At 51.1% G+C, this 25,000-nt stretch overlaps 1 gene segment (V, D, J or C); it reads right to left on the bottom strand.

Moving 5' to 3' along the window:
• Positions 1-1,870: 1,870 nt before the first annotated feature.
• The window catches only part of LOC147596867 (Ig mu chain C region-like), a 94,104-nt gene continuing 70,974 nt past the window's right edge, over positions 1,871-25,000 (bottom strand). Inside the window, 8 exon segments of the C gene segment in view lie at positions 1,871-1,879; positions 2,402-2,565; positions 3,389-3,703; positions 5,769-6,037; positions 17,498-17,870; positions 19,296-19,625; positions 20,822-21,145; positions 22,098-22,418. Of these exon segments, the coding sequence occupies positions 1,871-1,879; positions 2,402-2,565; positions 3,389-3,703; positions 5,769-6,037; positions 17,498-17,870; positions 19,296-19,625; positions 20,822-21,145; positions 22,098-22,418 (2,105 nt within the window).

Below are 25,000 nucleotides of genomic sequence, written 5' to 3'. Positions count from 1 at the left end.
GAGAATTTTGTGCCAGGATGGGGTGGCAAATGGGTAAAAATGGGTAAAAATCTGTAAAGACAGGTTTAAAATGGCTAAAAATGGGTTAAAATGGGCTAAAATGGCTAAAAATGGGTTAAAATAGGTTAAAATGGGCTGAAAATGGCTAAAAATGGGTTAAAATGGGTTAAAATGGGCTAAAAATGGCTGAAAATGGGGATTTTTTTGCTCCGCGCCCCAAAAATCCTCACGAATTTTTGGTCGCCCGGCGGGTTTTGGGCGATGGGGTGGGGAAAGGAGGGGTCTCCGCCCCCCGCTGACCCCTTCTTCTCGCCCCCTCCCCAGAAGGCGTCTCGGTGGTGGTGGGCGAGGAGACGCAAGCCGAGGGGGAGGAAGACGCCACCGACCTCTGGACGGCCGTGACCTTCGTCATCCTCTTCCTCCTCAGCCTCTGCTACAGCACCGGCGTCACCGTCTTCAAGGTAACGGCGTCGGCGGGTGGGCCGCCGCCGAGTAATTAAGGCCGATTAATTAATTCTCCCTCTCTCCCCCAGGTCCTGTGAGGGGGACCAAAGGTCGCCCCGCCCCCCCACGGCCGAGCGGTGCCCTGGGGCCATTTTGTGGGATTTTTTTCCGAAGATTCCTGGAATAGAACGAACTGGGAAAGGAAAAAAACGCCCCCAAAAGCCCATTTTCCCGTGAAATCAGCCCATTTTCACCAGGGCATCGCAGCCCAGTGGCCATCGAGCTCCCCAAAATCCCGGTTTTCCCTGAAATGAGCCCGTTTTCCGTCGGAAAATCACCCCAAATTCCCATCAGACTACCAAAAAACCCCAATTTCCCCCCCCCAAAAAAACCAATTTCCGCCCAAAAAATCAATTTCACATCACGCATCGCCCCCGAATTCCCACCGAGCTTCCAAAATCCCGTTTTCCCTCCAAATCAACCCAATTTTTTGTTGGTACATCACCCCAAATTCCCATCAAGCTACCAAAAACCCGATTTTTCCCCCCCAAAAATCATTTTTTTTCCCCCACAAATCAATTTCACATCACGCATCGCTCCCAAATTCCCATCGAGCTTCCAAAATCCCATTTTCCCTCAAAATCAACCCAATTTTTCTTGGTCCATCACCCCAAATTCCCATCAAACTACCCCAAAAAAATCAATTTTCCCCTCAAAAAGTCAATTTCCCCCCAAAAAAAATCAATTCCCCCCCCCAAAATTCAATTTCACGTCTCCGCATCGCCCCGAATTCCCATCCAGCGCCAAAAATCTCCGTTTTTCCCCCGAAATAATTCAATTTTTTGTCGCCGCTCGCCACTAAATTCTCAAAAAAAAAAACAATTTGTCCCCGTTTCGCCCCCCCACACCCCTTCGTGCGGCGGCTACGTGCCGGCGGACGCGAAATTTCGCCTCCCCCGAAAAAATCCCCCTCGACTCCGTTGCCGGTAAAAGGGCGTTTCGTTTCTCCCCCCTCCTTTCGGTCGAGGGTGTTTTTTTGGGGCGATCCGAGTCATTTTTGGAACAAAAATGGCCCCAGCTCGACCGCGAACATCTGGATCGGGAGGGGAGGAGGAAGCAGGTGCGTCCTGTTTACGGCGGCGGCGTTTCGCCCTCTGACTCAGCCGAAAAACAAAACAGCAGGGTGGCCAAGCCGCACCCAAAATAGCGGCTTTTCACCCCAAAACGCCCCCCTCCGTTCCCGTGAGAAAGAAAAAATGAGGTGACAAATCGAAAATGAGGGAAAAAAAAAGGGATTTTATTGGAAAATCCGCGCGGAAACGAGGAATTTGGAATAAAATTGGGCGTCGAGCCCCTTTTTGGGCGTTTTTCTCCCCGTTTTGGAGCTTCTCCGGCGTTTCTCGGGGGGTTGGTGCGGGGGAGGGGGTCACTTCACCTGTGGGGGAGGGGAAATGGCGGGCGTGAGGGGGTACGGGGCGCGGGGTGGGAAGGGTACGGCGAGTCAACCCAACGCAAGGGTGGAGAAGGAGACCCGAGGATGGAGAAGGTGACCCAAGGATGGAGAAGGTGACCCATGGCCAAGCAACCCAACCCATGGCCAAGCAACATGACCAAGGATGGACAACCCAACCCATGGCCAAGCAACCCAACCCATGGCCAAGCAACCCAACCCAAGAACGGGCAATGCAACCCATGGCCAAGCAACGCAACCAAGGATGGACAACCCAACCCATGGCCAAACAACCCAACCCATGGCCAAGCAACGCAACCAAGGATGGACAACCAAACCCATGGCCAAGCAACACAACCAAAGATGGACAACCCAACCCATGGCCAAGCAACACAACCAAGGATGGACAACCCAACCCAAGGATGGACAACCCAACCCACGGCCAAGCAACGCAACCAAGGATGGACAACCCAACCCAAGAACGGGCAACGCAACCCCCCCTCCAACCTTGATGAAGGTGACGAAGCCGCTGTAGAAGATGAGGAGGAGGAAGAGCACCACGAAGGTGGAGATGGTGGTCCAGGCGCTACCGTCCTCTTCCGGCTCCAGGTCATCGCCGTCGCCCAATAAACCGCAAGGCAGGAAGCGCAGCCCGGCGCAGTCCCAGGGGTCTGCGAGAAGATGGAAGAGGTGGAACCACGGCGGTAATTAAACCTCTTAACGACCCCGCCGCAACCAAGGATGGGCAACTCAACCCATGGCCAAGCAACACCACCAAGGATGGACAACCCAACCTATGGCCACACAACACAACCAAGGATGGACAACCCAACCCAAGGATGGACAACCCAACCTATGGCCACGCAACGCAACCAAGGATGGACAACCCAACCCATGGCCAAGCAATGTAACCAAGGATGGACAACCCAACCCAAGGATGGACAACCCAACCCCTGGCCAAGCAAGGCAACCAAGGATGGACAACCCGACCCATGGCCAAGCAAGGCAACCAAGGAGGGACAACCCAACCCATGGCCAAGCAACATGACCAAGGATGGACAACTAAAGCCAAGGTTGGACAACTCAACCCCTGGCCAAGCAACATGACCAAGGATGGACAACCCGACCCATGGCCAAGCAAGGCAACCAAGGATGGACAACCCAACCCGAGGATGGACAATCCAACCCCTGGCCAAGCAACGTGACCAAGGATGGACAACCCAACCCAAGGCCAAGCAACGTGACCAAGGATGGACAACCCAACCCAAGGCCAAGCAAGGCAACCAAGGATGGACAACCCGACCCATGGCCAAGCAAGGCAACCAAGGATGGACAACCCAAGCCAAGGATGGACAACTCAACCCATGGCCAAGCAACATGACCAAGGATGGACAACCCAACCCATGGCCAAGCAAGAAGACCAAGGATGGACAACCCAACCCATGGCCACACAATACGACCAAGGATGGACAACCCTAGGGTTTGCGACCCTACCGGCGCCGGCGTCCACGGCCACCTCGGCGATCTTCTCGGAGGAGACGTGAGCCACCAAGCAGCCGTAGGCGGCGCCCCCGGCCCACTCGCCCCGGGCCACCTCCACGGCCACCACCAGGGAGCAGCGCTGGCTTTGGTGGTCGCAACTTGGCGCCGCCTCCTCCGCCGGCCACTGGGCCGCGCCCCGGCGCCACCAGACGGCGATCTCCGGCGGGTAGAAGTCCTTCGCCAGGCAGAAGAGGGTGAAGGCGCGGCCGGCGCAGGCCTCGGCGGGCGAGGCCGGCAGGAGGTGGAGGCTGGGTGGCTTCAAGGGACCTGCGGGGCGACATGCAAGAAGTTTTTGCCGTGTCGCAAGAATTTTTGCCATTTCGCAAGAATTTTTGCCATTTTGGAAGAATTTTTGCCATTTTGCAAGAATTTTTGGCCATTTCAGAAGGATTTTTTTGCTGCATCGCAAGAATTTTTGCCATTTCGCAAGATATTTTGCCATTTTGCAAGAATTTTTTGCCGCATCGCAAGAATTTTTGCCATTTTGCAAGAATTTTTTTGCCGAATCACAAGAATTTTTTGTTGTGTTGCAAGAATTTTTGCCATTTTCAAGAATTTTTTTGCCATTTTGCAAGAATTTTTTGCCGCATCGCAAGAATTTTTGCCATTTTGCAAGAATTTTTTTGCCAGTTTGCAAGAATTTTTGCCATTTTGCAAGAATTTTTTTGCCAGTTTGCAAGAATTTTTGCCATTTAGCAAGAATTTTTGCCATTTTGCAAGAATTTTTGCCACATTGCAAGAATTTTTGCCATTTTGCAAGAATTTTTTGCCGAATCACAAGAATTTTTTGTTGTGTTGCAAGAGTTTTTGCCATTTTGCAAGAATTTTTGCCATTTTGCAAGAATTTTTGCCATTTTGCAAGAATTTTTTGCCATTTCGCAAGAATTTTTGACATTTTGCAAGATTTTTTGACATTTTGTGAGAATTTTTAGCCATTTCACAAGGATTTTTTGCCGCATCGCAAGAATTTTTGCCATTTCGCAAGATATTTTTACCATTTCGCAAGAATTTTTTTGCTGTATCACAAGAATTTTTGCCATTTTGTGAGAATTTTTTGCCATTTTGCAAGAATTTTTGCCATTTCACAAGAATTTTTGCCGCATCGCAAGAATTTTTTGTTGTATTGCAAGAATTTTTGCCATTTTCAAGAATTTTTTTGCCATTTTGCAAGAATTTTTTGCCGAATCACAAGAATTTTTTGTTGTGTTGCAAGAATTTTTGCCATTTTGCAAGATTTTTTGCCATTTTGCAAGATTTTTTTGCCATTTTGCAAGAATTTTTGCCACGTTGCAAGAATTTTTGCCATTTTGCAAGAATTTTTTCCCGTGTCGCAAGAATTTAGGACACGTCGCAAGACTTTATTGTCACAGTACAAAGATTTTTTGCTGCATTGCAAGAATTTTTTGCCACATTCCAAGGGGTTTTTTTGCAGTGTTGTGAGGATTTTTGCACCAATTCAAGGATTTTTTTCCCCAATTAAAGGATTTTTTCACCAATTCAAGATTTTTTTTCATTATTTCAAGGATTTTTTTCACCAATTCAAGGATTTTTTCACCATTTCAAGAATTTTTTCATTATTTCAGGAATTTTTCCACCATTTCAAGGATTTTTTTTCATTATTTCAAGAATTTTTGCACCAATTCAAGAATTTTTTATACCATTTCAAGATTTTTTTTCATTATTTCAAGGACTTTTTTCACGAATTCAAGGATTTTTCCACCATTTCAAGGATTTTTGCACCATTTCAAGGATTTTTTTTTCACCAATTCAAGGATTTTTCCACCATTTCAAGGATTTATTTTTCATTATTTCAAGAATTTTTGCACCAATTCAAGGATTTTTGCACCAATTCAAGGATTTTTTTTCACCAAGTCAAGGATTTTTTTCACCAATTGAAGGATTTTTTCACCAATTGAAGGATTTTTCCACCATTTCAAGAATTTTTTTCACCAATTCAAGAATATTTTTCACCATTTCAAGAATTTTTTCATTATTTCAAGAATTTTTGCACCAATTCAAGGATTTTTTTCACCATTTCAAGATTTTTTTTCATTATTTCAAGGATTTTTTTCACCAATTCAAGGATTTTTCCACCAAGTCAAGGATTTTTTTCACCAATTCAAGAATATTTTTCACCATTTCAAGAATTTTTTCATTATTTCAAGAATTTTTTTTCACCAATTCAAGGATTTTTTCATGAATTCAAGAATTTTTTTTTCACCATTTCAAGAATTTTTCCCCAATTCAAGAATTTTTCCGCCATTTTAAGGATTTTTTTTGCACAAATTCAAGGATTTTTTTCCCCAATTCAAGGCTTTTTGCACCTCCTCACCCATCCTCCGGCTGATCTCCAGCCGCGCCTCGTCCCCGCCGGCCCGCACCCGGCAGGAGAAGTTGGCCGTGCCCTTCCACTCCTCCAAGGCGACCCTCAAGCGGCTCCTGGTCCCCGGCGCTTCGCCGCGATCGGCCTCCACCGCCGCCGGCTCCACCGGCCGGCCCCCCGCCGTCCAATCCAGGCTGGCGTTGGCCAAGGGGGTGGCGCAGGTCAAGTTGGCCGCCCCGCGGAGGAAGAGCTCATGGAAGGAGGGCGGTTGCAGGGAGGCGGGGGGAGGCGTGGGGCAACCTGAAGAACGTTGGGGTGGGGGGTTGGGTGGTGGGCCTCCATCTTGACCACCCCAAACCGGTTTGAAATGGGGGGGGATGGGGGGGTCCAAGCGAGGCGCAGAGCTCACCTTGGTGGGACGAGGGCTTCTCCCACGGCTCGGGGGTAGGGGATGGTGTGGTGGGACCTGCAAAAGTTGGGGGGGGAGGTGGATGGTGGTGGGGGTGGGCTTGGCGTGGAGAACCTCAACCCCTTGGAGATGGAGCCCTAATCCCTTGGAGATGCCAACCCATGTAGGACGTGAACAGGACCCCAAAACACCATCGAGATGGGTTTGGTTGTTCCCCAAAAGAAGAATCAGGTGGTTGGTGGGCTTCCATGGAGAGCCTCAACCCCTTGGAGATGGAGACCCAACCCCTTGGAGATGCCAACCCATGTAGGACGTGAGCAGGACCCCAAACCGCCATCAAGATGGGTTTGGTTGCTCCCAAAAAAAAAGGATCAGGTGGTTGGTGGGCTTCCATGGAGAACCTCAACCCCTTGGAGGTGGAGACCCAACCCCTTGGAGATGAAGACCCAACCCCTTGGAGATGAAGACCCAACCCCTTGGAGATGCCAACCCACGTAGGACGTGAGCAGGACCCCAAAACACCATCGAGATGGGTTTGGTTGCTCCCAAAAAAAAAAGGATCAGGTGGTTGGTGGGCTTCCATGGAGAACCTCAACCCCTTGGAGATGGAGACCCAACCCCTTGGAGATGCCAACCCACGTGGGACCACCACCCTCACCGGCCTCTTCCTCGGCGTACGCGGGTTGGGTGAGGGCGGGGTGCCGCACGACGCAGGCGTAGCCCCTCCCCTCCTCGCCCTCCTCCAATCGGAGGAGGCTGAAGACGGAGAAGACCTCCCGGCCGGTGACGGGCCCCGTTTGGGCCCGGGCCCCCAGGTCTTTCCCGCCTTCCCATTGGACGTCGATTTCCCGGGGGGCGAAGCCGCTGACGTCACAGAGGAGGAGGCCGCCCCGCCCCTCGCCGGCGGGGACGCGGCGCATCGTCACCTTCGGGGCCTTCCTCGGCCCGGCTGGGGGGTGACCAGGCCGGTTGTGGGGCTGGGCCGCCCCATAGCGCCCCGTAGGCCCCATAGGGCCCCCATAGAGCCCCATAGCACCCCGTAGAGCCCCATAGAGCCCCATAGGCCCCATACCGCCCCATAGCACCCCATAGGCCCCATACCACCCCATAGCACCCCATAGGCCCCATAGTGCCCCATACCACCCCATAGCGCTCACATGGCCCCATAGCGCCCCATAGGCCCCACGTAGGCCCACGCTGCCCCACAGCGCCCCACAGGCCCCATACCACCCCATAGCACCCCGTAGAGCCCCATAGGCCCCATAGAGCCCCATAGCACCCCGTACCACCCCATAGGCCCCATAGCACCCCATAGGCCCCATAGCACCCCATAGGCCCCATAGCACCCCATATCACCCCATAGCGCCCACATGGCCCCATAGTGCCCCATAGGCCCCACGTAGGCCCACGCTGCCCCACAGCACCCCACAGGCTCCATAGCACCCCGTAGAGCCCCATAGGCCCCATAGCACCCCGTACCACCCCATAGGCGCCATACCGCCCCATAGTGCCCACATCACCCCATAGCGCCCCATAGGCCCCACATAGGCCCACGCTGCCCCACAGTGCCCCATAGGCCTCGTACCACCCCATAGGCCCCACGTAGGCCCAGGCCGCCCCACATCGCCCCGCCCCTCAAACTCACGGCCGGGCCCCATTGGCTGGCGCAGCACCAGGGGGGCGTGGCAGGGGACGGCGGCCCGGCACTCCAGGGCCGTGCCCCTCCCCCACTCCTCCAGGCCCACCGGGCGGGCGAGGAGAAGACTCCGCGTCCCGTTGGCGTGGCGGGTGGGGCTGGGGGGCGGAGCCACCCCCCCGCCCTCCCCCCATTGGAGGATGGCGCCGTCCAATGAGCCGGCGAGGAGGAGGAGGCAGGTGGCCGTGGCCCGGCCGGCCAGGAGGTCCGCGTAGGACGGGGGGGTGATGAAGAGCTGGGGGGGGAGCAAGGCTTCCCAGCAGGCTGTGGGGCGAGGGGGTGTGGTCACGGGGGGTGGGTGGGGGCGCCTCGTCCACCCATTGGTTCTCCTGGCTCCTCGTGCAGCCATTGGCTCTCAGAGCTCCTCAACCTTCCATCCATCATCTCTTGGAGCTCCTCAACCTTCCATCCATCGTCTCTCCTATCTCCTCAACCTTCCATCCATCATCTCTCCTAGCTCCTCAACCTTCCATCATCTCTTGGAGCTCCTCAACCTTCCATCATCTCTTGGAGCTCCTCAACCTTCCATCCATCGTCTCTCCTATCTCCTCAACCTTCCATCCATCATCTCTCCTAGCTCCTCAACCTTCCATCATCTCTTGGAGCTCCTCAACCTTCCATCATCTCTTGGAGCTCCTCAATCTTCCATCCATCGTCTCTCCTATCTCCTCAACCTTCCATCCATGGTCTCTTGGAGCTCCTCAACCTTCCATCCATCATCTCCTGGAGCTCCTCAACCTTCCATCCATCGTCTCTTGGAGCTCCTCAATCTTCCATCCATGGTCTCTTGGAGCTCCTCAACCTTCCATCATCTCTTGGAGCTCCTCAACCTTCCATCCATCACCTCTCCTATCTCCTCAACCTTCCATCCATCACCTCTCCTATCTCCTCAACCTTCCATCCATCACCTCTCCTATCTCCTCAACCTTCCATCCATCGTCTCTTGGAGCTCCTCAACCTTCCATCATCTCTTGGAGCTCCTCAACCTTCCATCCATCACCTCTCCTATCTCCTCAACCTTCCATCCATCATCTCTTGGAGCTCCTCAACCTTCCATCATCTCTTGGAGCTCCTCAATCTTCCATCCATCGTCTCTCCTATCTCCTCAAACTTCCATCCATCACCTCTCCTATCTCCTCAACCTTCCATCCATCATCTCCTGGAGCTCCTCAACCTTCCATCCATCGTCTCTCCTATCTCCTCAACCTTCCATCCATCATCTCTTGGAGCTCCTCAGCCTTCCATCCATCACCTCTCCTATCTCCTCAACCTTCCATCCATCATCTCCTGGAGCTCCTCAACCTTCCATCCATCGTCTCTCCTATCTCCTCAACCTTCCATCCATCATCTCTTGGAGCTCCTCAGCCTTCCATCCATCACCTCTCCTATCTCCTCAACCTTCCATCCATCATCTCCTGGAGCTCCTCAACCTTCCATCCATCGTCTCTCCTATCTCCTCAACCTTCCATCCATCATCTCTCCTAGCTCCTCAACCTTCCATCATCTCTTGGAGCTCCTCAATCTTCCATCCATCGTCTCTCCTATCTCCTCAACCTTCCATCCATCATCTCCTGGAGCTCCTCAGCCTTCCATCCATCATCTCCTGGAGCTCCTCAACCTTCCATCCATCATCTCTTGGAGCTCCTCAACCTTCCATCATCTCTTGGAGCTCCTCAACCTTCCACCATCTCTTGGAGCTCCTCAACCTTCCACCATCTCTTGGAGCTCCTCAGCCTTCCACCATCTCTTGGAGCTCCTCAGCCTTCCACCATCTCTTGGAGCTCCTCAGCCTTCCACCATCTCTTGGAGCTCCTCAGCCTTCCACCATCTCTTGGAGCTCCTCAGCCTTCCATCATCTCTTGGAGCTCCTCAACCTTCCATCACCTGCTGTCTCCCCACCCACCCCGTCCATTTCTCCCCCCCCCAACCCCGCAGCCCCCACCCCACATCTCAGGAGGCTTCACCCAACCATCTCCCCGCCCGCCGCCCCGCGCCCCACCCACCCACCGCCCACGCCCTCCGCCTCCATCCGCCCACACCTCCGTCCCCCACGCCGTGTTTGGCCCCGCCCCCCCCTCCCGCCGCCATCTTGAGCCCCGCCCCGCCTTACCCGTGCACCTGCTGGTGTTGCGAGCCGTTGTCCCCCGTCCCACCGCCGTCACCTCGCAGGTGTAGACGTCCCCCTTCTCCCAACTCTCCCGCGTCACCTTCAGTTGGCTCCTCCCCCCCGCGACGAGGTGGGCGTCGCCCAACGCCTGGCCGTTGCGCCGCCAGGAGACGGCGGCCTCCCCCGTCGTCTTCTCCTCGGCGGTGGGACTCCAAAAAACGCAACCGATCTCCAGCTCCGCCTCCTCCTCGTCCCCGCAGCCCGGCCCGGCCAATAAAACGCGGAGAGGAGGAGGAGGAGGAGGAGGAGGGGGCGGCCGCCTGCAGCCTATGGGAAAAAGGGGATGCGGCAGCTGGCCACGCCCACCCGGCCACTCCCCCTCCCAGAACTTCTCCTACCCTTGTTGGAGAACGAGGCGGAGATGGTGGAACCGGAGTGGTGGACCTGGCACTGGAAGTCTCCACCGGCGGCGGCGGCGGTCACGTGACTGCTGGTGATGTAAGAGGTCTCCTTGGACTTCTTGACCGGGGCGGCGGCGAGGGGGGCGGAGATTTCGGGGTGCCAGCCAATGGAGATGACGGGGGGGAAGAAGTCGGTCACCAGGCAGGTCAAGACGGTGGTGGTGGCGGCGGCGGCGGCGGGAAGGCAGCAGGAGGAGAGGGAGAAGACGTTGGGGCGTGACGTCTTGACTGGAAGAGGGGGAAGGGAGGGTGAGGGACACGCCCACAAACATCTCCCAGGAGGTCGTGAGGTGTGGTTGGACCTCCAGAACATCTCCTAGGAGGACACGTCCCACAGCAGGACCCCCCAAAAACATCTCCCAGGAGGACAAGTCCCATGGCTGGACACCCCAAAACATCTCCTAGGAGGAGATGTCCCAGAGCTAGACCTCCAGAACATCTCCTAGGAGGACAAGTCCAATGGCAGGACCCCAAAACATCTCCCAGTAGGACATGTCCCATAGCAGGACCCCCAAAAACATCTCCTAGGAGGATGCGTCCCACAGCAGGACCTCCAGAACATCTCCTAGGAGGACACGTCCCACAGCAGGACCCCCAAACCATCTCCTAGGAGGACACGCCCCATAGCAGGACCCCAAAACATCTCCGAGGAGGACACGTCCCAGAGCTGGGCCTCCAGAACATCTCCTAGGAGGACACGTCCCACAGCAGGACCCCCCAAAAACATCTCCCAGGAGGACAAGTCCCATAGCTGGACACCCCAAAACATTTCCTAGGAGGACAAGTCCCATAGCTGGACCTCCAGAACATCTCCTAGGAGGACACGTCCCATAGCAGGACCCCCAAACCGTCTCCAAGGAGGACATGTCCCGTTGCAGGACCCCCAAAACATCTCCTAGGAGGAGATGTCCCAGAGCTGGACCTCCAGAACATCTCCCAGGAGGACAAGTCCAATGGCAGGACCCCAAAACATCTCCTAGGAGGACACATCCCACAGCAGGACCCCAAAACATCTCCCAGTAGAACATGTCCCATAGTAGGACCCCCAAAAACATCTCCTAGGAGGATGCGTCCCACAGCAGGACCTCCAGAACATCTCCTAGGAGGACACGTCCCATAGCTGTACCCCAAAACCATCTCCTAGGAGGACACGTCCCATGGCTGGACACCCCAAAACATCTCCTAGGAGGACACATCCCATAGCTGTACCCCAAAACCATCTCCTAGGAGGACACGTCCCATAGCTGGGCCTCCAGAACATCTCCAAGGAGGACAAGTCCCACAGCAGGACCCCAAAACATCTCCCAGTAGGACACGTCCCATAGCTGGACCCCCAAAACCATCTCCAAGGAGGACACGTCCCATGGCTGGGCCTCCAAACCATCTCCTAGGTGCACACATCACATAGATGGATCTCCAGAACATCTCCTAGGAGGACACATCCCATAGCTGGACCCCAAAACATCTCCTAGGAGGACACGTCCCATGGCTGGACACCCCAAAACATCTCCTAGGAGGACACGTCCCACAGCAGGACCCCCAAACCATCTCCTAGGAGGACACGTCCGGTAGCAGGACCCCCAAAACCATCTCCAAGGAGGACACGTCCCATGGCTGGGCCTCCAAACCATCTCCTAGGTGCACACATCACATAGATGGATCTCCAGAACATCTCCTAGGAGGACACATCCCATAGCAGGACCCCCAAAACCATCTCCTAGGAGGACACGTCCCATAGCTGGACACCCCAAAACATCTCCTAGGAGGACACGTCCCACAGCTGGACCTCCAGAACATCTCCTAGGAGGACAAGTCCAATGGCAGGACCCCAAAACATCTCCTAGGAGGACACATCCCACAGCAGGACCCCCAAAACCATCTCCTAGGAGGACACGTCCCATGGCTGGACCCCAAAACATCTCCTAGGAGGACACGTCCCATAGCTGGACCCCAAAACATCTCCTAGGAGGACACGTCCCATAGCTGGACCCCAAAACATCTCCTAGGAGGACATGTCCTATGGTTGGACCCCGAAACATCTCCCAGCAGGACATCCTGGAGAAATCCCAGAGAAAACCAAGTGGAAAACATCGGAAAAACTGGAAAATTTTATTTTTCGGAGGGAGAATATTTACAACGGGAGGGGGAGGGGAACACAAGTGTGGTGGGAGAATCCCGAAAAATTCCGGCAACGTCCGGTGGCGTCCGGAGGCGGAGAAACGCGCTGGGAGCCGGGTCATTTCACCTGGAACGGGGGGAAAAAAAAACAAAACGGGAATTAAATCGTTAATCGGGAAATTTTGGGGCGACAGGAGGGGGCGGGGGGAGGGGGGGGCGCATCCAATCCCGGCTTTTCCGGTCGGATTCGAGGAAAAAAAATGCCGTTGGGATGGGATGGAGGCAAAAAAATCGGGGAGAAGGGAAAAAAATCGGGAATTTTAGCAAAAATTGGGGGGAAATTTGTAATTTTAGCAAAAATTGGGGGGAAAATAGAGATTTTAGGCAAAATGGGGGGAAATTGGGAATTTTTTTTTGGGAAAAATGGGGGGGAAATGTGGATTTTTGGAAAAAAATGGAGGGAGAAATAAGGATTTTGCAAGGAGAGGGGGAAAATATGGAATTTTTGGGGCAAGGATTGGGGGAAAAAATAGGGATTTTTGGTAGCGATTGGGGGAAAATTGGTATTTTTGGTAAGGATTGGGGAAAAAATTGGGATTTTTGGTAGGGATTGGGGGGAAAAGTGGTATTTTTGGTAAGGATTGGGGAAAAATTGGGATTTTTGGTAGGGATTGGGGAAAAACCTGGGATTTTTGGTAGGGATTGGGGGAAAACCTGGGATTTTTGGGAAGGATTGGGGGGAAAACTGGGATTTTTAGTAAAGATTGGGAGGAAATTGAGATTTTTGGTAAGGATTGGGGGAAAAATAGGGATTTTTGGTAGGGATTGGGGGGAAAATAGGGATTTTTTTGTAAGGACTCGGGGAAAATTGGGATTTTTGGTAAGGATTGGGGGAAAACCAGGGATTTTTGGTAAGGATTTGGGGGAAAATTGGGATTTTTAGTAAAGATTGGGAGGAAATTGGGATTTTTGGTAAGGATTGGGGGGAAAATAGGGATTTTTTTTGTAAGGACTTGGGAAAAATTGGGATTTTTGGTAGGGATTGGGGGAAAACTGGGATTTTTGGGAAGGATTGGGGGAAAATAGAGATTTTTGGTAAGGATTTGGGGAAAAATTGGGATTTTTAGTAAAGATTGGGAGGAAATTGAGATTTTTGGTAAGGATTGGGGGAAAAATAGGGATTTTTGGTAGGGATTCGGGGGAAAATAGGGATTTTTTTGTAAGGACTCGGGAAAAGTTGGGATTTTTGGTAGGGATTGGGGGAAAATTGGGAGTTTTGGTAAGGATTGGGGGAAAAATTGGGATTTTCGGTAAGGATTTGGGGAAAAATTGGGATTTTTAGTAAAGATTGGGAGGAAATTGGGATTTTTGGTAAGGATTGGGGGGAAAATAGGGATTTTTGGTAAGGATTTGGGGAAAACCCCCAACGATTTGTCAAAAATGGGGGGGAAAATTGGGTTTTGGGGAATAAAATAGGGATTTAAGGAAAAAAAAAATAGGGATTTGGGGGAAAAAATAGGGATTTGTGGGAAGGAGGAGAGGGGAGCCCCGTACCTTGATCAAGGTGACCGTGGCGCTGTAGAAGAGGCTGAGGACGAAGAGGACGATGAAGGTCGAGGCCGTCGCCCAGAGGTTGTTGAGGTCTTCCTCCTCCGCCTCCGTGAAGCCGTCGAGGAAGGCTTTGGGGCGAAGGGGACAAAAAAACACGGAAAAAAAAAAATATTTGTTAGCGTCGTCACCGAGCCGGGGGGAGCACCCTTGGGTGCGCAAAGGGAGGGGGGACGGGGGGGGGGGGGGCGCCCGTTTTGGGGGGATTTGGGGCCGTTTGGGAGGTTGGGGTGCGGGGGTCACCGGGGTGGGGGGGACCGGCACTGCATTCGGGGGCCGCTCGGCAAGCGACGGGGGGGACGTGGAGCCCAAAATTGGGGGGATGCGCCCCAAAATCTGGGCTGTGCCCCTCAAAAATCTCGGTTTGTACCCCAAACATTTGGACTTGTACCCCGAAATCTGGGTTCGTACCAGAAAAATCTGGGTTTCTGCCCCAAAAATCTGGGTTTGTACCCCAAAATCTGGGTCAGATGCCTCAAAAATTTGGATTCATACCCCAAAATCTGGGTTTCTGCCCCAAAATCTGGCTACATGCCTCAAAAATTCAGATTTGTACCCCGAAAATTCAGATTTGTACCCCAAAATCTGGGTTTCTCCCCAAAAAATTTGGATTTGTACCCCAAAATCTGGGTTACATGCCTCCAAATTTTGGATTTGTGCCCCAAAAATTCAGATTTGTACCCAAAAATCTGGGTTTCTGCCCCAAAAATTTGAGTTTGTAGCCCAAAATCTGGATTTGTACCCCAAAATCTGGGTTACGTGCCTCAGAAACTTGGATTTGTACCCCAAAATCTGGGTTTCTGCCCCAAAATTTGAGTTTGTAGCCCAAAATCTGGGTTACATGCCTCAAAAATTCAGATTTGTACCCCAAAATCTGAGTTACGTGCCTCAGAAATTTGGATTTGTACCCCAAAATCTGGTTTTGTACCCCCAAAATTTGGATTTGTACCCCCAAAATCTGGGTTACGTGCCTCAGAAATTTGGATTTGTACCCCAAAATCTGGGTTACAAGCCTCAGAAATTTGGATTTGTACCCCAAAATCTGGGTTTGTACCCCCAAAATTTGGATTTGTACCCCAAAATCTGGGTTACGTGCCTCAGAAATTTGGATTTGTAACCCAAAATCTGGGTTACAAGCCTCAAAAATTCAGATTTGTACCCCAAAATCTGGGTTACAAGCCTCAGAAATTTGGATTTGTACCCAAAAATCTGGGTTACATGCCTCAAAAATTCAGATTTGTACCCCAAAATCTGGGTTACAAGCCTCAGAAATTTGGATTTGTAACCCAAAATCTGGGTTTCTGCCCCAAAATTTGAGTTTGTACCCCAAAATCTGGGTTACATGCCTCAAAAATTCAGATTTGTACCCCAAAATCTGGGTTTGTACCCCAAAAATCTGGGTTTGCACCCCAAAAATCTGGGTTAAGTGCCTCAAAAATTTGGATTTGCACCCCAAAAATTTGGGTTTGCACCCCAAAATCTAGATTTGTACCCCAAAATCTGAGTTACATTCCTCAAAAATTTGGATTTGTGCCCCAAAACTTCAGATTCGTGCCCCAAAATCTGGGTTTGTACCCCAAAATTCAAGGTGCACACCCCAAAATCTGGGAGTTTTACCCCAAAATCTGGGCTTCAACCCCAAAATCTGGTGCTTGCACCCCAAAATCTGAGGTGCGCGCCTCAAAATCGAGGTTTGCACCCCAAAACCCAGAGTTTGTGCCCCAAAATTGCCGCTTTTTGACCCAAAATTTTGGCGGGAGGGCCGGCGTGGGGCAAATTTCCCCATTTTTTGGGGGAAATGTTGCAAATTTTGCAGGATTTGGGGAGAGGGAAATAAAAAAAAAAAATAAAAAGGGGGGCTGCCGGCAAGGGCGGCGTGCACGAGGACGTGCAAACGGCGGCGCACGAGGAGCGTGCGAGAGGACGCGGCAAGAGGACGGAGAAGCTCGCACGAGGACGACGCTCGCACGAGGACAGAGCAAGTAGAGGATGCGCGCACGAGGACAGAGCAGCTCGCACGAGGATGAAGCTCGCACGAGGACGGAGCAAGCAGAAGGTGCGTGCACGAGGACGGAGCTCGCACGAGGACGGAGCAAGTAGAGGGTGCGTGCACGAGGACAGAGAAGCTCGCACGAGGACAGAGAAGCTCGCACGAGGATGACGCACGAGGACGCAGCAAGCGGAGGGTGCGTGCACGAGGACAGAGAAGCTCGCACGAGGATGCAGCTCGCACGAGGATGCGCGCAAGAGAACGGTGCAAGAGGGCACAGCCGCTCGCACGAGGACGCAGCCGCTCGCACGAGGACGCCGCTCGCACGAGGCCGTGCGACGCCGGCCGGCAGCCAGGACCTAGAACCCTCCCAGAAAAACCAAGCTCCTCCCAATTTTTAATGAAAAAAAAAAAAAACCCAAAAATCCACCCAAAAAAATCAGAAATTCACCCCCAAAACACCAAAAACCCCAAATTTCACCCCAAAAACACCCGGGAATGCAGTGCCAAAACGTCCCCCCTGCCCCGCCCCGACCCCGACGCAAAAGATTGGGCGCGGCGGCGCTCGTGTTCCATCAAAAAATTGATTTTATTGCCGTTTTTTTTTTTTTTGTGAGGTTTTTCAGAAAATTCCAAGGGGGTTGGGAAAGGTGGGAAGGGTGGGGGAAAAAAAAAAAAAAGGAAAAGAAGAAAATGAAGAAGGCAAAGAAAAAATAAAAGGAAAAATAAAAAAGGGAAAAAAAGAAAAAAATTTAAAAAGGAAAAATAAAATAAAAAAGGGAAAGAAGAAAAAAGTTTAAAAAGGAAAAAGAAAATTAAAAAAAGAAAAAAACGAGAAAAAATTTAGGAAAGGAAAAATAAAAAAGGAAAAAAATTAGAAAGGAAAAATAAAATAAAAGGAGAAAATAGAATTTAGAAAGAAGAAACAAAAAAGGAAAAATCAAACGAAAAAGGAAAAATCAAACGAAAAAGGAAAAATAAAATGAAAAAGAGGAAAAGAAAATAAAAAAGGAAAAGAAAAAATGAAAATTAAAAAATAAGGAAACGAAAATTAAAAATTAAGAAAACAAAAATTAAAATTTAAGAAAACGAAAATTAAAATTTAAGAAAACAAAAATTAAAAATTAAGAAAACAAAAATTAAAAATTAAGAAAACAAAAATTAAAATTTAAGAAAACGAAAATTAAAATTTAAGAAAACGAAAATTAAAATTTAAGAAAACGAAAATTAAGAAAAGAAAAATTTAAAAAATGGAAAAATTAAAGTAAAAATAAAATAAAAAATAAAAGAGGCAGAGGGGGGGCGGGGGGGAAGGTCAGTAGCAGGCGCTGGCGGCGTCGGAGAGGACGAGCGAGACGTTGACGGCGGTGGGTTTACCCGAGGCCTTGTCCACCGACTTCTGCACCAGCTGCAGCGGCAGCTGGGGGTGCCCCACCAGGCAGGTGAAGACGTTGCCGGCCCCCCAGTCCTCGCCGCTCACCGTCAGCGTGCTGTAGGTGAAGAAGGCGGCGGGGGCGGCGGCGGGGGCGGGCTTTTCGGCGGCGGGCGGCAGCGTGACGTAGTCGGCGGCGGGGAGCGGCTCGCCGTTGCGCAGCCAGCGGACGAAGAGGTCGGGGGGGTTGAAGCCCTTCACCAGGCAGGTCAGGGTGGCCGACTCGCGCAGGGACAGCTGCTCCGGCGGCGGCGCGAAGACGTAGACCGAGGGCGCTTTGGCGGAGCGGGCTGAAAAGATGGCGGGAGGAGGGGGGCGGTTGGCCGAGGGGTTTCGGGAGGAAACGGGGCGACCCGCCGCGGCGAGGGCGCAGAATTTGGAAAAGAAACATGGCGGTGGCGGCCCTCGGGTGGAGTCGCGCCCGGTTTTCCCCAAATTTCAAAAAAAGTCGAGGTGATCGCACCACTTTTTCTGAAATTTCCAAAAATTTCTACGGAATCACACCAATTTTCCCCCAAATTTCCAAAAAAGTTGAGGTAATTGCACCACTTTTTCTGAAATTTCCAAAAATTTCTATGGAATCGCACCAATTTTCCCCCAAATTTCCAAAAAAGTCAAGGTAATTGCACCCAGTTTTCCGAAATTTCCCAAAATTTCTATGGAATCGCACCAATTTTCCCCAAATTTCCAAAAATCTCAATACAATTTCTCCCATTTTCCTCCAAATTTCCAAAAATGCCGATGCAATCGCACCAATTTTCCTCAAATTTCCAAAAATTTAGACGCAACTGCCCCATTTCCTTCCAAATTTGCGAAAATCTCAATGCAATCGCACCAATTTTCCTCAAATTTCCAAAAATCTCTTTACAATTTCCCCATTTTCTTCCAAATTTGCAAAAATCTCAATGCAATCGCACCAATTTTCCCCAAATTTCCAAAAATTTAGACGCAACCGCACCAATTTTCCTCAAATTTCCAAAAATGTCGATGCAACTGCCCCATTTCCTTCCAAAATTCAAAAAATGTTGATGCAAACGCACCAATTTCCCCCAAATTTCCAAAAATCTCTTTACAATTTCCCCATTTTCTTCCAAATTTGCAAAAATCTCAATGCAATCGCACCAATTTTCCCCAAATTTCCAAAAATTTAGACGCAACTGCCCCATTTCCTTCCAAATTTGCGAAAATCTCAATGCAATCGCATCAATTTTCCTCAAATTTCCAAAAATCTCTTTACAATTTCCCCATTTTCTTCCAAATTTGCAAAAAATCTCAATGCAATCGCACCAATTTTCCCCAAATTTCCAAAAATTTAGACGCAACCGCACCAATTTTCCTCAAATTTCCAAAAATGTCGATGCAACTGCCCCATTTCCTTCCAAATTTCCAAAAATGTTGATGCAAACGCACCAATTTGCCCCAAATTTCCAAAAATCTCAATACAACTTCCCCATTTTCTTCCAAATTTGTAAAAATCTCAATGCAATCGCACCAATTTTCCTCAAATTTCCAAAAATGTCGATGCAACTGCACCAATTTTCCTCAAATTTCCAAAAATGTCCATGCAATCGCACCAATTTTCCCCAAATTTCCAAAAATCTCGCTGCAACCGCCCCATTTCTTTCCAAATTTGCCAAACCCTCGATGCAATCGCGCCCGTTTCCCCCTCCAATTTTTTTTTTTTTGTAATTTTTTTTAAATCCTCCAAAACTCACCGCTCTCCTTCTGCAGCTCGACCTCGGCGGGGAAGAGGAGCTCGGGGTGGCTGACCTTGCAGGTGTAGACCTCCCCCTTGTCCCAATCCTTGACAGAGACGTCGGCCACCCCTTCGACGGTCAAGAGCCTGTTGCTCTGCAAGACGGGCGACGACACCCGCGTCTCCAATTTCTCGCCGCTCGCTTTCCGCCAGGAGACCTCCAAACCTTCGGTGGCCGGCAGGTTGGTCACCTTGCAGGTCAGCTTGGCCGTCTTCTCCCAGAACATGTCGGCGAAGGACGGCGGCACCGTCGTCACGGCGATTTCCTCGTCGTTGCTGTCGGGGGCGTCTAGGAGAAACGTTTGCGGTGAGCATTTTGGGGCGATTTCACAGAAGAAACGGAAAATTTAAGACGTAAACTTTAAAATTTCAGAATTTCAGAATGTCAAATGTCAAATTTCAGAATTTCAGAATGTCAAATGTCAAATTTCAGAATTTCAGAATGTCAGATGTCAGAATTTCAGTCTTTCAGAATTTCAGTCTTTCAGAATTTCAGTCTTTCAGAATTTCAGTCTTGCCGAATTTCAAATGCCGAATTTCAAATGCCGAATTTCAAATGCCGAATTTCAAATGCCGAATTTCAAATGCCGAATTTCAAATGCCGAATTTCAAATGCCGAATTTCAGAATTTGAAGTGTCAAATTTCAGTCTTTCAAATGTCAAATTTCAGAATTTCCATATTTCAGTCTTTCAAATGCCAAATTTCAAATGTAAAATGCCAAATTTCAAATGTAAAATGCCAAATTTCAAATGTAAAATGCCAAATTTCAGTCTTTCAAGTGTCAAATGTCAAATTTCAGTCTTTCAAATGTCAAATTTCAGAATTTCAAATGTCAAATTTCAGAATTTCAAATGTCAAATTTCAGAATTTCAAATGTCAAATTTCAGTCTTTCAAATGTCAAATTTCAGTCTTTCAAATGTCAAATTTCAGAATTTCAAATGTCAAATTTCAGTCTTTCAAATGTCAAATTTCAGTCTTTCAAATGTCAAATTTCAGTCTTTCAAATGTCAAATTTCAGTCTTTCAAATGTCAAATTTCCGTATTTCAGTCTTTCAAATGCCAAATTTCAAATGTAAAATGCCAAATTTCAGTCTTTCAGAATTTCAGTCTTTCAGAATTTCAGTCTTTCAGAATTTCAGAATTTCAAATGTCAAATTTCAGTCTTTCAAATGTCAAATTTCAGTCTTTCAAATGTCAAATGTCAAATTTCCGTATTTCAGTCTTTCAAATGCCGAATTTCAAATGTAAAATGCCGAATTTCAGAATTTCAAATGTCAGAATTTCAGTCTTTCAAATGCCAAATGTAAAATGTCAGAATTTCAGAATTTCAAGTGTCAAATGTCAAAGTTCAGTCTTTCAGAATTTCAGTCTTTCAGAATTTCAGAATTTCAAATGTCAGCATTTCAGAATTTCAGTCTTTCAAATGTCAAATGTCAAAAATTAAATTTAAAATTTTTCAACATTTAAAATCCCGCGCCCTTACAGCCGCACTCCAACGCTTTGCTGGCGTTCCGCAACTCGCCGTCGGCTTCGCAGGTGTAGGCGGTGCCAGCGTCCCACTCGGCTTCGGTGACTCCGGCCCAGCTGCTGGTGACGTAGACCCCCTCCTGATTGGTCGGCGTCCCCGTTTCCGTCGTCACCCCCTCCAGGAGGGGGAGGCCGTTCTTCAGCCAGCGAATGGCGGGGGGCGGGGAGGGGCGGTTGCGCCGGATTTGGCAGAGGAGGCTGGAGTTGCGGAAGGGGCCTTCGAATTCCTCGCGGGACGGGGGGTGGAGGGTGACGATGGAGAACGGGGGGACGCTGGAGCCTGGTGGGGGGGGGGAGGGGGTGAGCGGGGTGGGGGGTCTTGCCCCCTTCTCCCAAAAAATCCCCCAAATCCCCAAAACCACCCCCAAAAAACAAAAATCCCACCCCCAAAACAAAACCAAAAAGTGGTCTGGGATGTGGCAGCACTGGGATACACTGGGATGCAGCACTGGGATACACTGGGATGCAATACTGGGATGCAGCGGCACCGGGATGCAGCACTGGGATGCACCGGGATGCAATACTGGGATGCAGCGGCACCGGGATGCAGCACTGGGATACACTGGGATGCAATACTGGGATGCAGCGGCACCGGGATGCAGCACTGGGATGCACTGGGATGCAATACTGGGATGCAGCGGCACCGGGATGCAGCACTGGGATGCACTGGGATGCAATACTGGGATGCAGTGGCACCGGGATCCAGCACTGGGATACACTGGGATGCAATACTGGGATGCAGTGGCACCAGGATGCAATACTGGGATGCACTGGGATGCAATACTGGGATGCAGTGGCACCGGGATGCAATACTGGGATGCACTGGGATGCAATACTGGGATGCAGCGGCACTGGGATGCACTGGAATGCAATACTGGGATGCACTGAGATGCAGTGGCACTGGGATGCAAAACTGGGATGCTCTGGGATGCAATACTGGGATGCAGTGGCACTGGGATGGTCCAGGATGCAATACTGGGATGCAGTGGCACTGGGATGCAAAACTGGGATGCAGTGGGATGCAATACTGGGATGCCCTGGGAAGGCTGCGGCAGCACTGGGATGCTCCGAGGAGGATGCACTGGGATGCAATACTGGGATGCTCTGGGAAGGATGGGGCAGCACTGGGACGCAGGGAAAGGATGCTCAGGGCGGGACGGACACCAGATCCCAGGGGAAAAAAAAAAAAACCCAAAAACCCCCAAAAACTCCCCGGAAGGGGCTCAACTCACCGGGATTGGACACCTTCACGACGGCATTCCCGGCGGAATGGGTGGCTTGGCAGTAGAAGGGCTGCAGGCTCTTCCCGTCGGCCGCGGGGAAAGCGATGCGGCTGGCGGCGACGTAGCGGCCGGCGGCGGGGACGGGGGAGAAGTCGGCCACCGTCCCGCCGCGGGAGGCGACGCTGCGGTTGGCGCGGTCGGTCCAGGCGAAGGCGAGGCGGTCGGGGAGGAAGGCCAAGGCCACGCAACCCACCGAGTAGAGGTCTCGCGGGGCGGTGGCGCCGGCGCCGCAGGGGACCAGCGGGAAGAGGCTGGGGGGCTGGGGACCCTCTGGGGAGGGCGGGGAGGAGGGCGGGGGGGGAGAAGAGTTAGGGGCGAGGGAGGCGGCGGGCGCGGGCGGGGCGAGAGAACGCGAAAACGCGCCGAGCTACCCCCAAAAACGGCACAAGAAGGGCCAAAAACGCCGAAAGAACACCAAGAAGCTCCCCGGAAACGCCAAAAATTCCCAAGAAACTCCCCAGAAACGCCAAAAATTCCCAAGAAACTCTGCAGAAACGCCAAAAATTCCCAAGAAACTCTGCAGAAACGCCAAAAACTCCCAAGAAACTCTCCGGAAACGCCAAAAATGCCACAAAAACTCCCAAGAAATGCCAAAAACTCCCCAAAAAACCACCCCAGAAATGCGAAGAACTCCCAAGAAACTCTCCAGAAATGCCGAAAACTCCCCCAAACTCCCCGGAAACTCCAAAAAACGCCACAAAAACTCCCCAGAAACTCCTCAGAAATGCCAAAAACTCCCCGAAACTCCCCAGAAACTCCCCAAAAACGCCCAAAACTCCCCAGAAACGCCCAAAACTCCCCCAAAACGCCCCCAAAACTCCCCAAAAACTCCCAAAAAACCGCCAAAGAATCCCCAAAAATGCCAAAAACTCCCCAAAAACGCCCAAAACCCGCCAAAAACTCCCCAAAACCGCCCAAAAACGCCCCCAAAACGCCAAAAACTCCCCAAAAACACCAAATTCTACAAAAAAAAAGCCAAAAACTCCCCAAAAATGCCCAAAAAACGCCAAAAACTCCCAAAAAAACGCCCAAAAAAGCCAAAACCGCCCAAAAAACGCCAAAAACTCCCAAAAAACGCCAAAAACTCCCAAAAAATGCCAAAAAAATGCCAAAAACTCCCAAAAAACGCCCAAAAAAATGCCAAAAACTCCCAAAAAAAGCCAAAAACTCCCCAAAACCGCCAAAAACACCCACAAAAACTCCCAAGAAACGCCAAAAACTCCCCAAAAACGCCCAAAAAATGCCAAAAACTCCCCAAAAAAGCCAAAAACTCCCAAAAAACTCCCAAGAAACGCCCAAAAACTCCCCAAAAACGCCCAAAACTCCCCCAAAACGCCCAAAACTCCCCAAAAACGCCCAAAACTCCCCAAAAACGCCCCCAAAATGCCAAAAACTCCCCCCCAAAATCCCCAGAAACTCAAAAAAAAAGGTCCAAAGCAGCCAAAATTCACCCCGTGCACGAGCAAAACCCGCCATTTTGGGGCAAAACCCGCCATTTTGGGGCAAAACCCGCCAATTTTTGGTGCAAAATTTGCAATTTTGAGCAAAATTCCCCAATTTCGGTGCCAAATTTGCAATTTTGGGGCAGAAATCCCCAATTTTGGTGCAAAAGCCCGCGGCCGCCCCCCAGCTGCTTCTACAGGACCAGTATCGGTACTGGGACCAGTACTGGACCCCACAGCTGCCTCTACGGGACCAGTACAGGACCAGTATCGGTACTGGGACCAGTACTGGACCCCACGGCCGCCCATAGCTGCTTCTATGGGACCAGTACCGGTACTGGGACCAGTAAAGCACCCCATAACTACTACAGAACCAGTATGGGACCAGCATCAGATCCCCATAGGTGCCCCCACGGAACCAGTACGAGTACTGGGACCAGTACTGGCAACCCATGGCTGCCCCATAGCTGCTTCTACATGACCAGTACCGGTACTGGGACCAGTACCAGCACCCCACAGCCGCCCCTATGGGACCAGTATCTGTACTGGGACCAGTACTGGCACCCCACAGCTGCTCCTACAGAACCAGTACAGGACCAGTATCGGTACTGGGACCAGTACCAGCACCCCACAGCCGCCCCATAGCTGCTTCTACAGAACCAGTATGGGACCAGTACCGGTACTGGGACCAGTACCGGCACCCCACAGCCGCCCCTATGGGACCAGTATGGGACCAGTACCGGGACCCCATAGCTGCTCCTACAGAACCAGTACAGGACCAGTACGAGTACTGGGACCAGTACCAGCACCTCACAGCTGCTCCTACAGAACCAGTACAGGACCAGTACCAGCACTGGTGCCCCACAGCTGCCCCATAGGTGCCTCTACAGGACCAGTACCAGTACTGGGACCAGTACTGGCAACCCATGGCTGCCCCATAGCTGCTTCTACATGACCAGTACCGGTACTGGGACCAGTACCAGCACCCCACAGCTGTCCCTAGGGGACCAGTACAGGACCAGTACCAGTACTGGGACCAGCACCAGCACCCCACAGCTGCTCCTACAGAACCAGTACTGGACCAGTACAGGACCAGTACCAGTACTGGAACCCCACAGCTGCCCCTACAGAACCAGTACAGGACCAGTACGAGTACTGGGACCAGTACCAGCACCCCACAGCTGCTCCTACAGAACCAGTACAGGACCAGTACCAGCACTGGTGCCCCACAGCTGCCCCATAGGTGCCTCTACAGGACCAGTACCGGTACCCCACAGCTGCCCCTATGGGACCAGTATCCATACTGGGACCAGTACCGGGAGCCCACAGCCACCCTAGAGCTGCTTCTGCAAAACCAGTATGGGACCAGTACCAGTACTGGGACCAGTACCGGCACCCCACAGCTGCTCC

This window comes from Chlamydotis macqueenii, chromosome 35, assembly GCF_036417535.1.
Source record: "Chlamydotis macqueenii isolate bChlMac1 chromosome 35, bChlMac1.mat, whole genome shotgun sequence".
NCBI classification, from domain to species: domain Eukaryota; kingdom Metazoa; phylum Chordata; class Aves; order Otidiformes; family Otididae; genus Chlamydotis; species Chlamydotis macqueenii.
The sequence above is the reverse complement of the archived record's forward strand: the minus strand, read 5'-3'. Positions and strand labels throughout refer to the sequence as shown.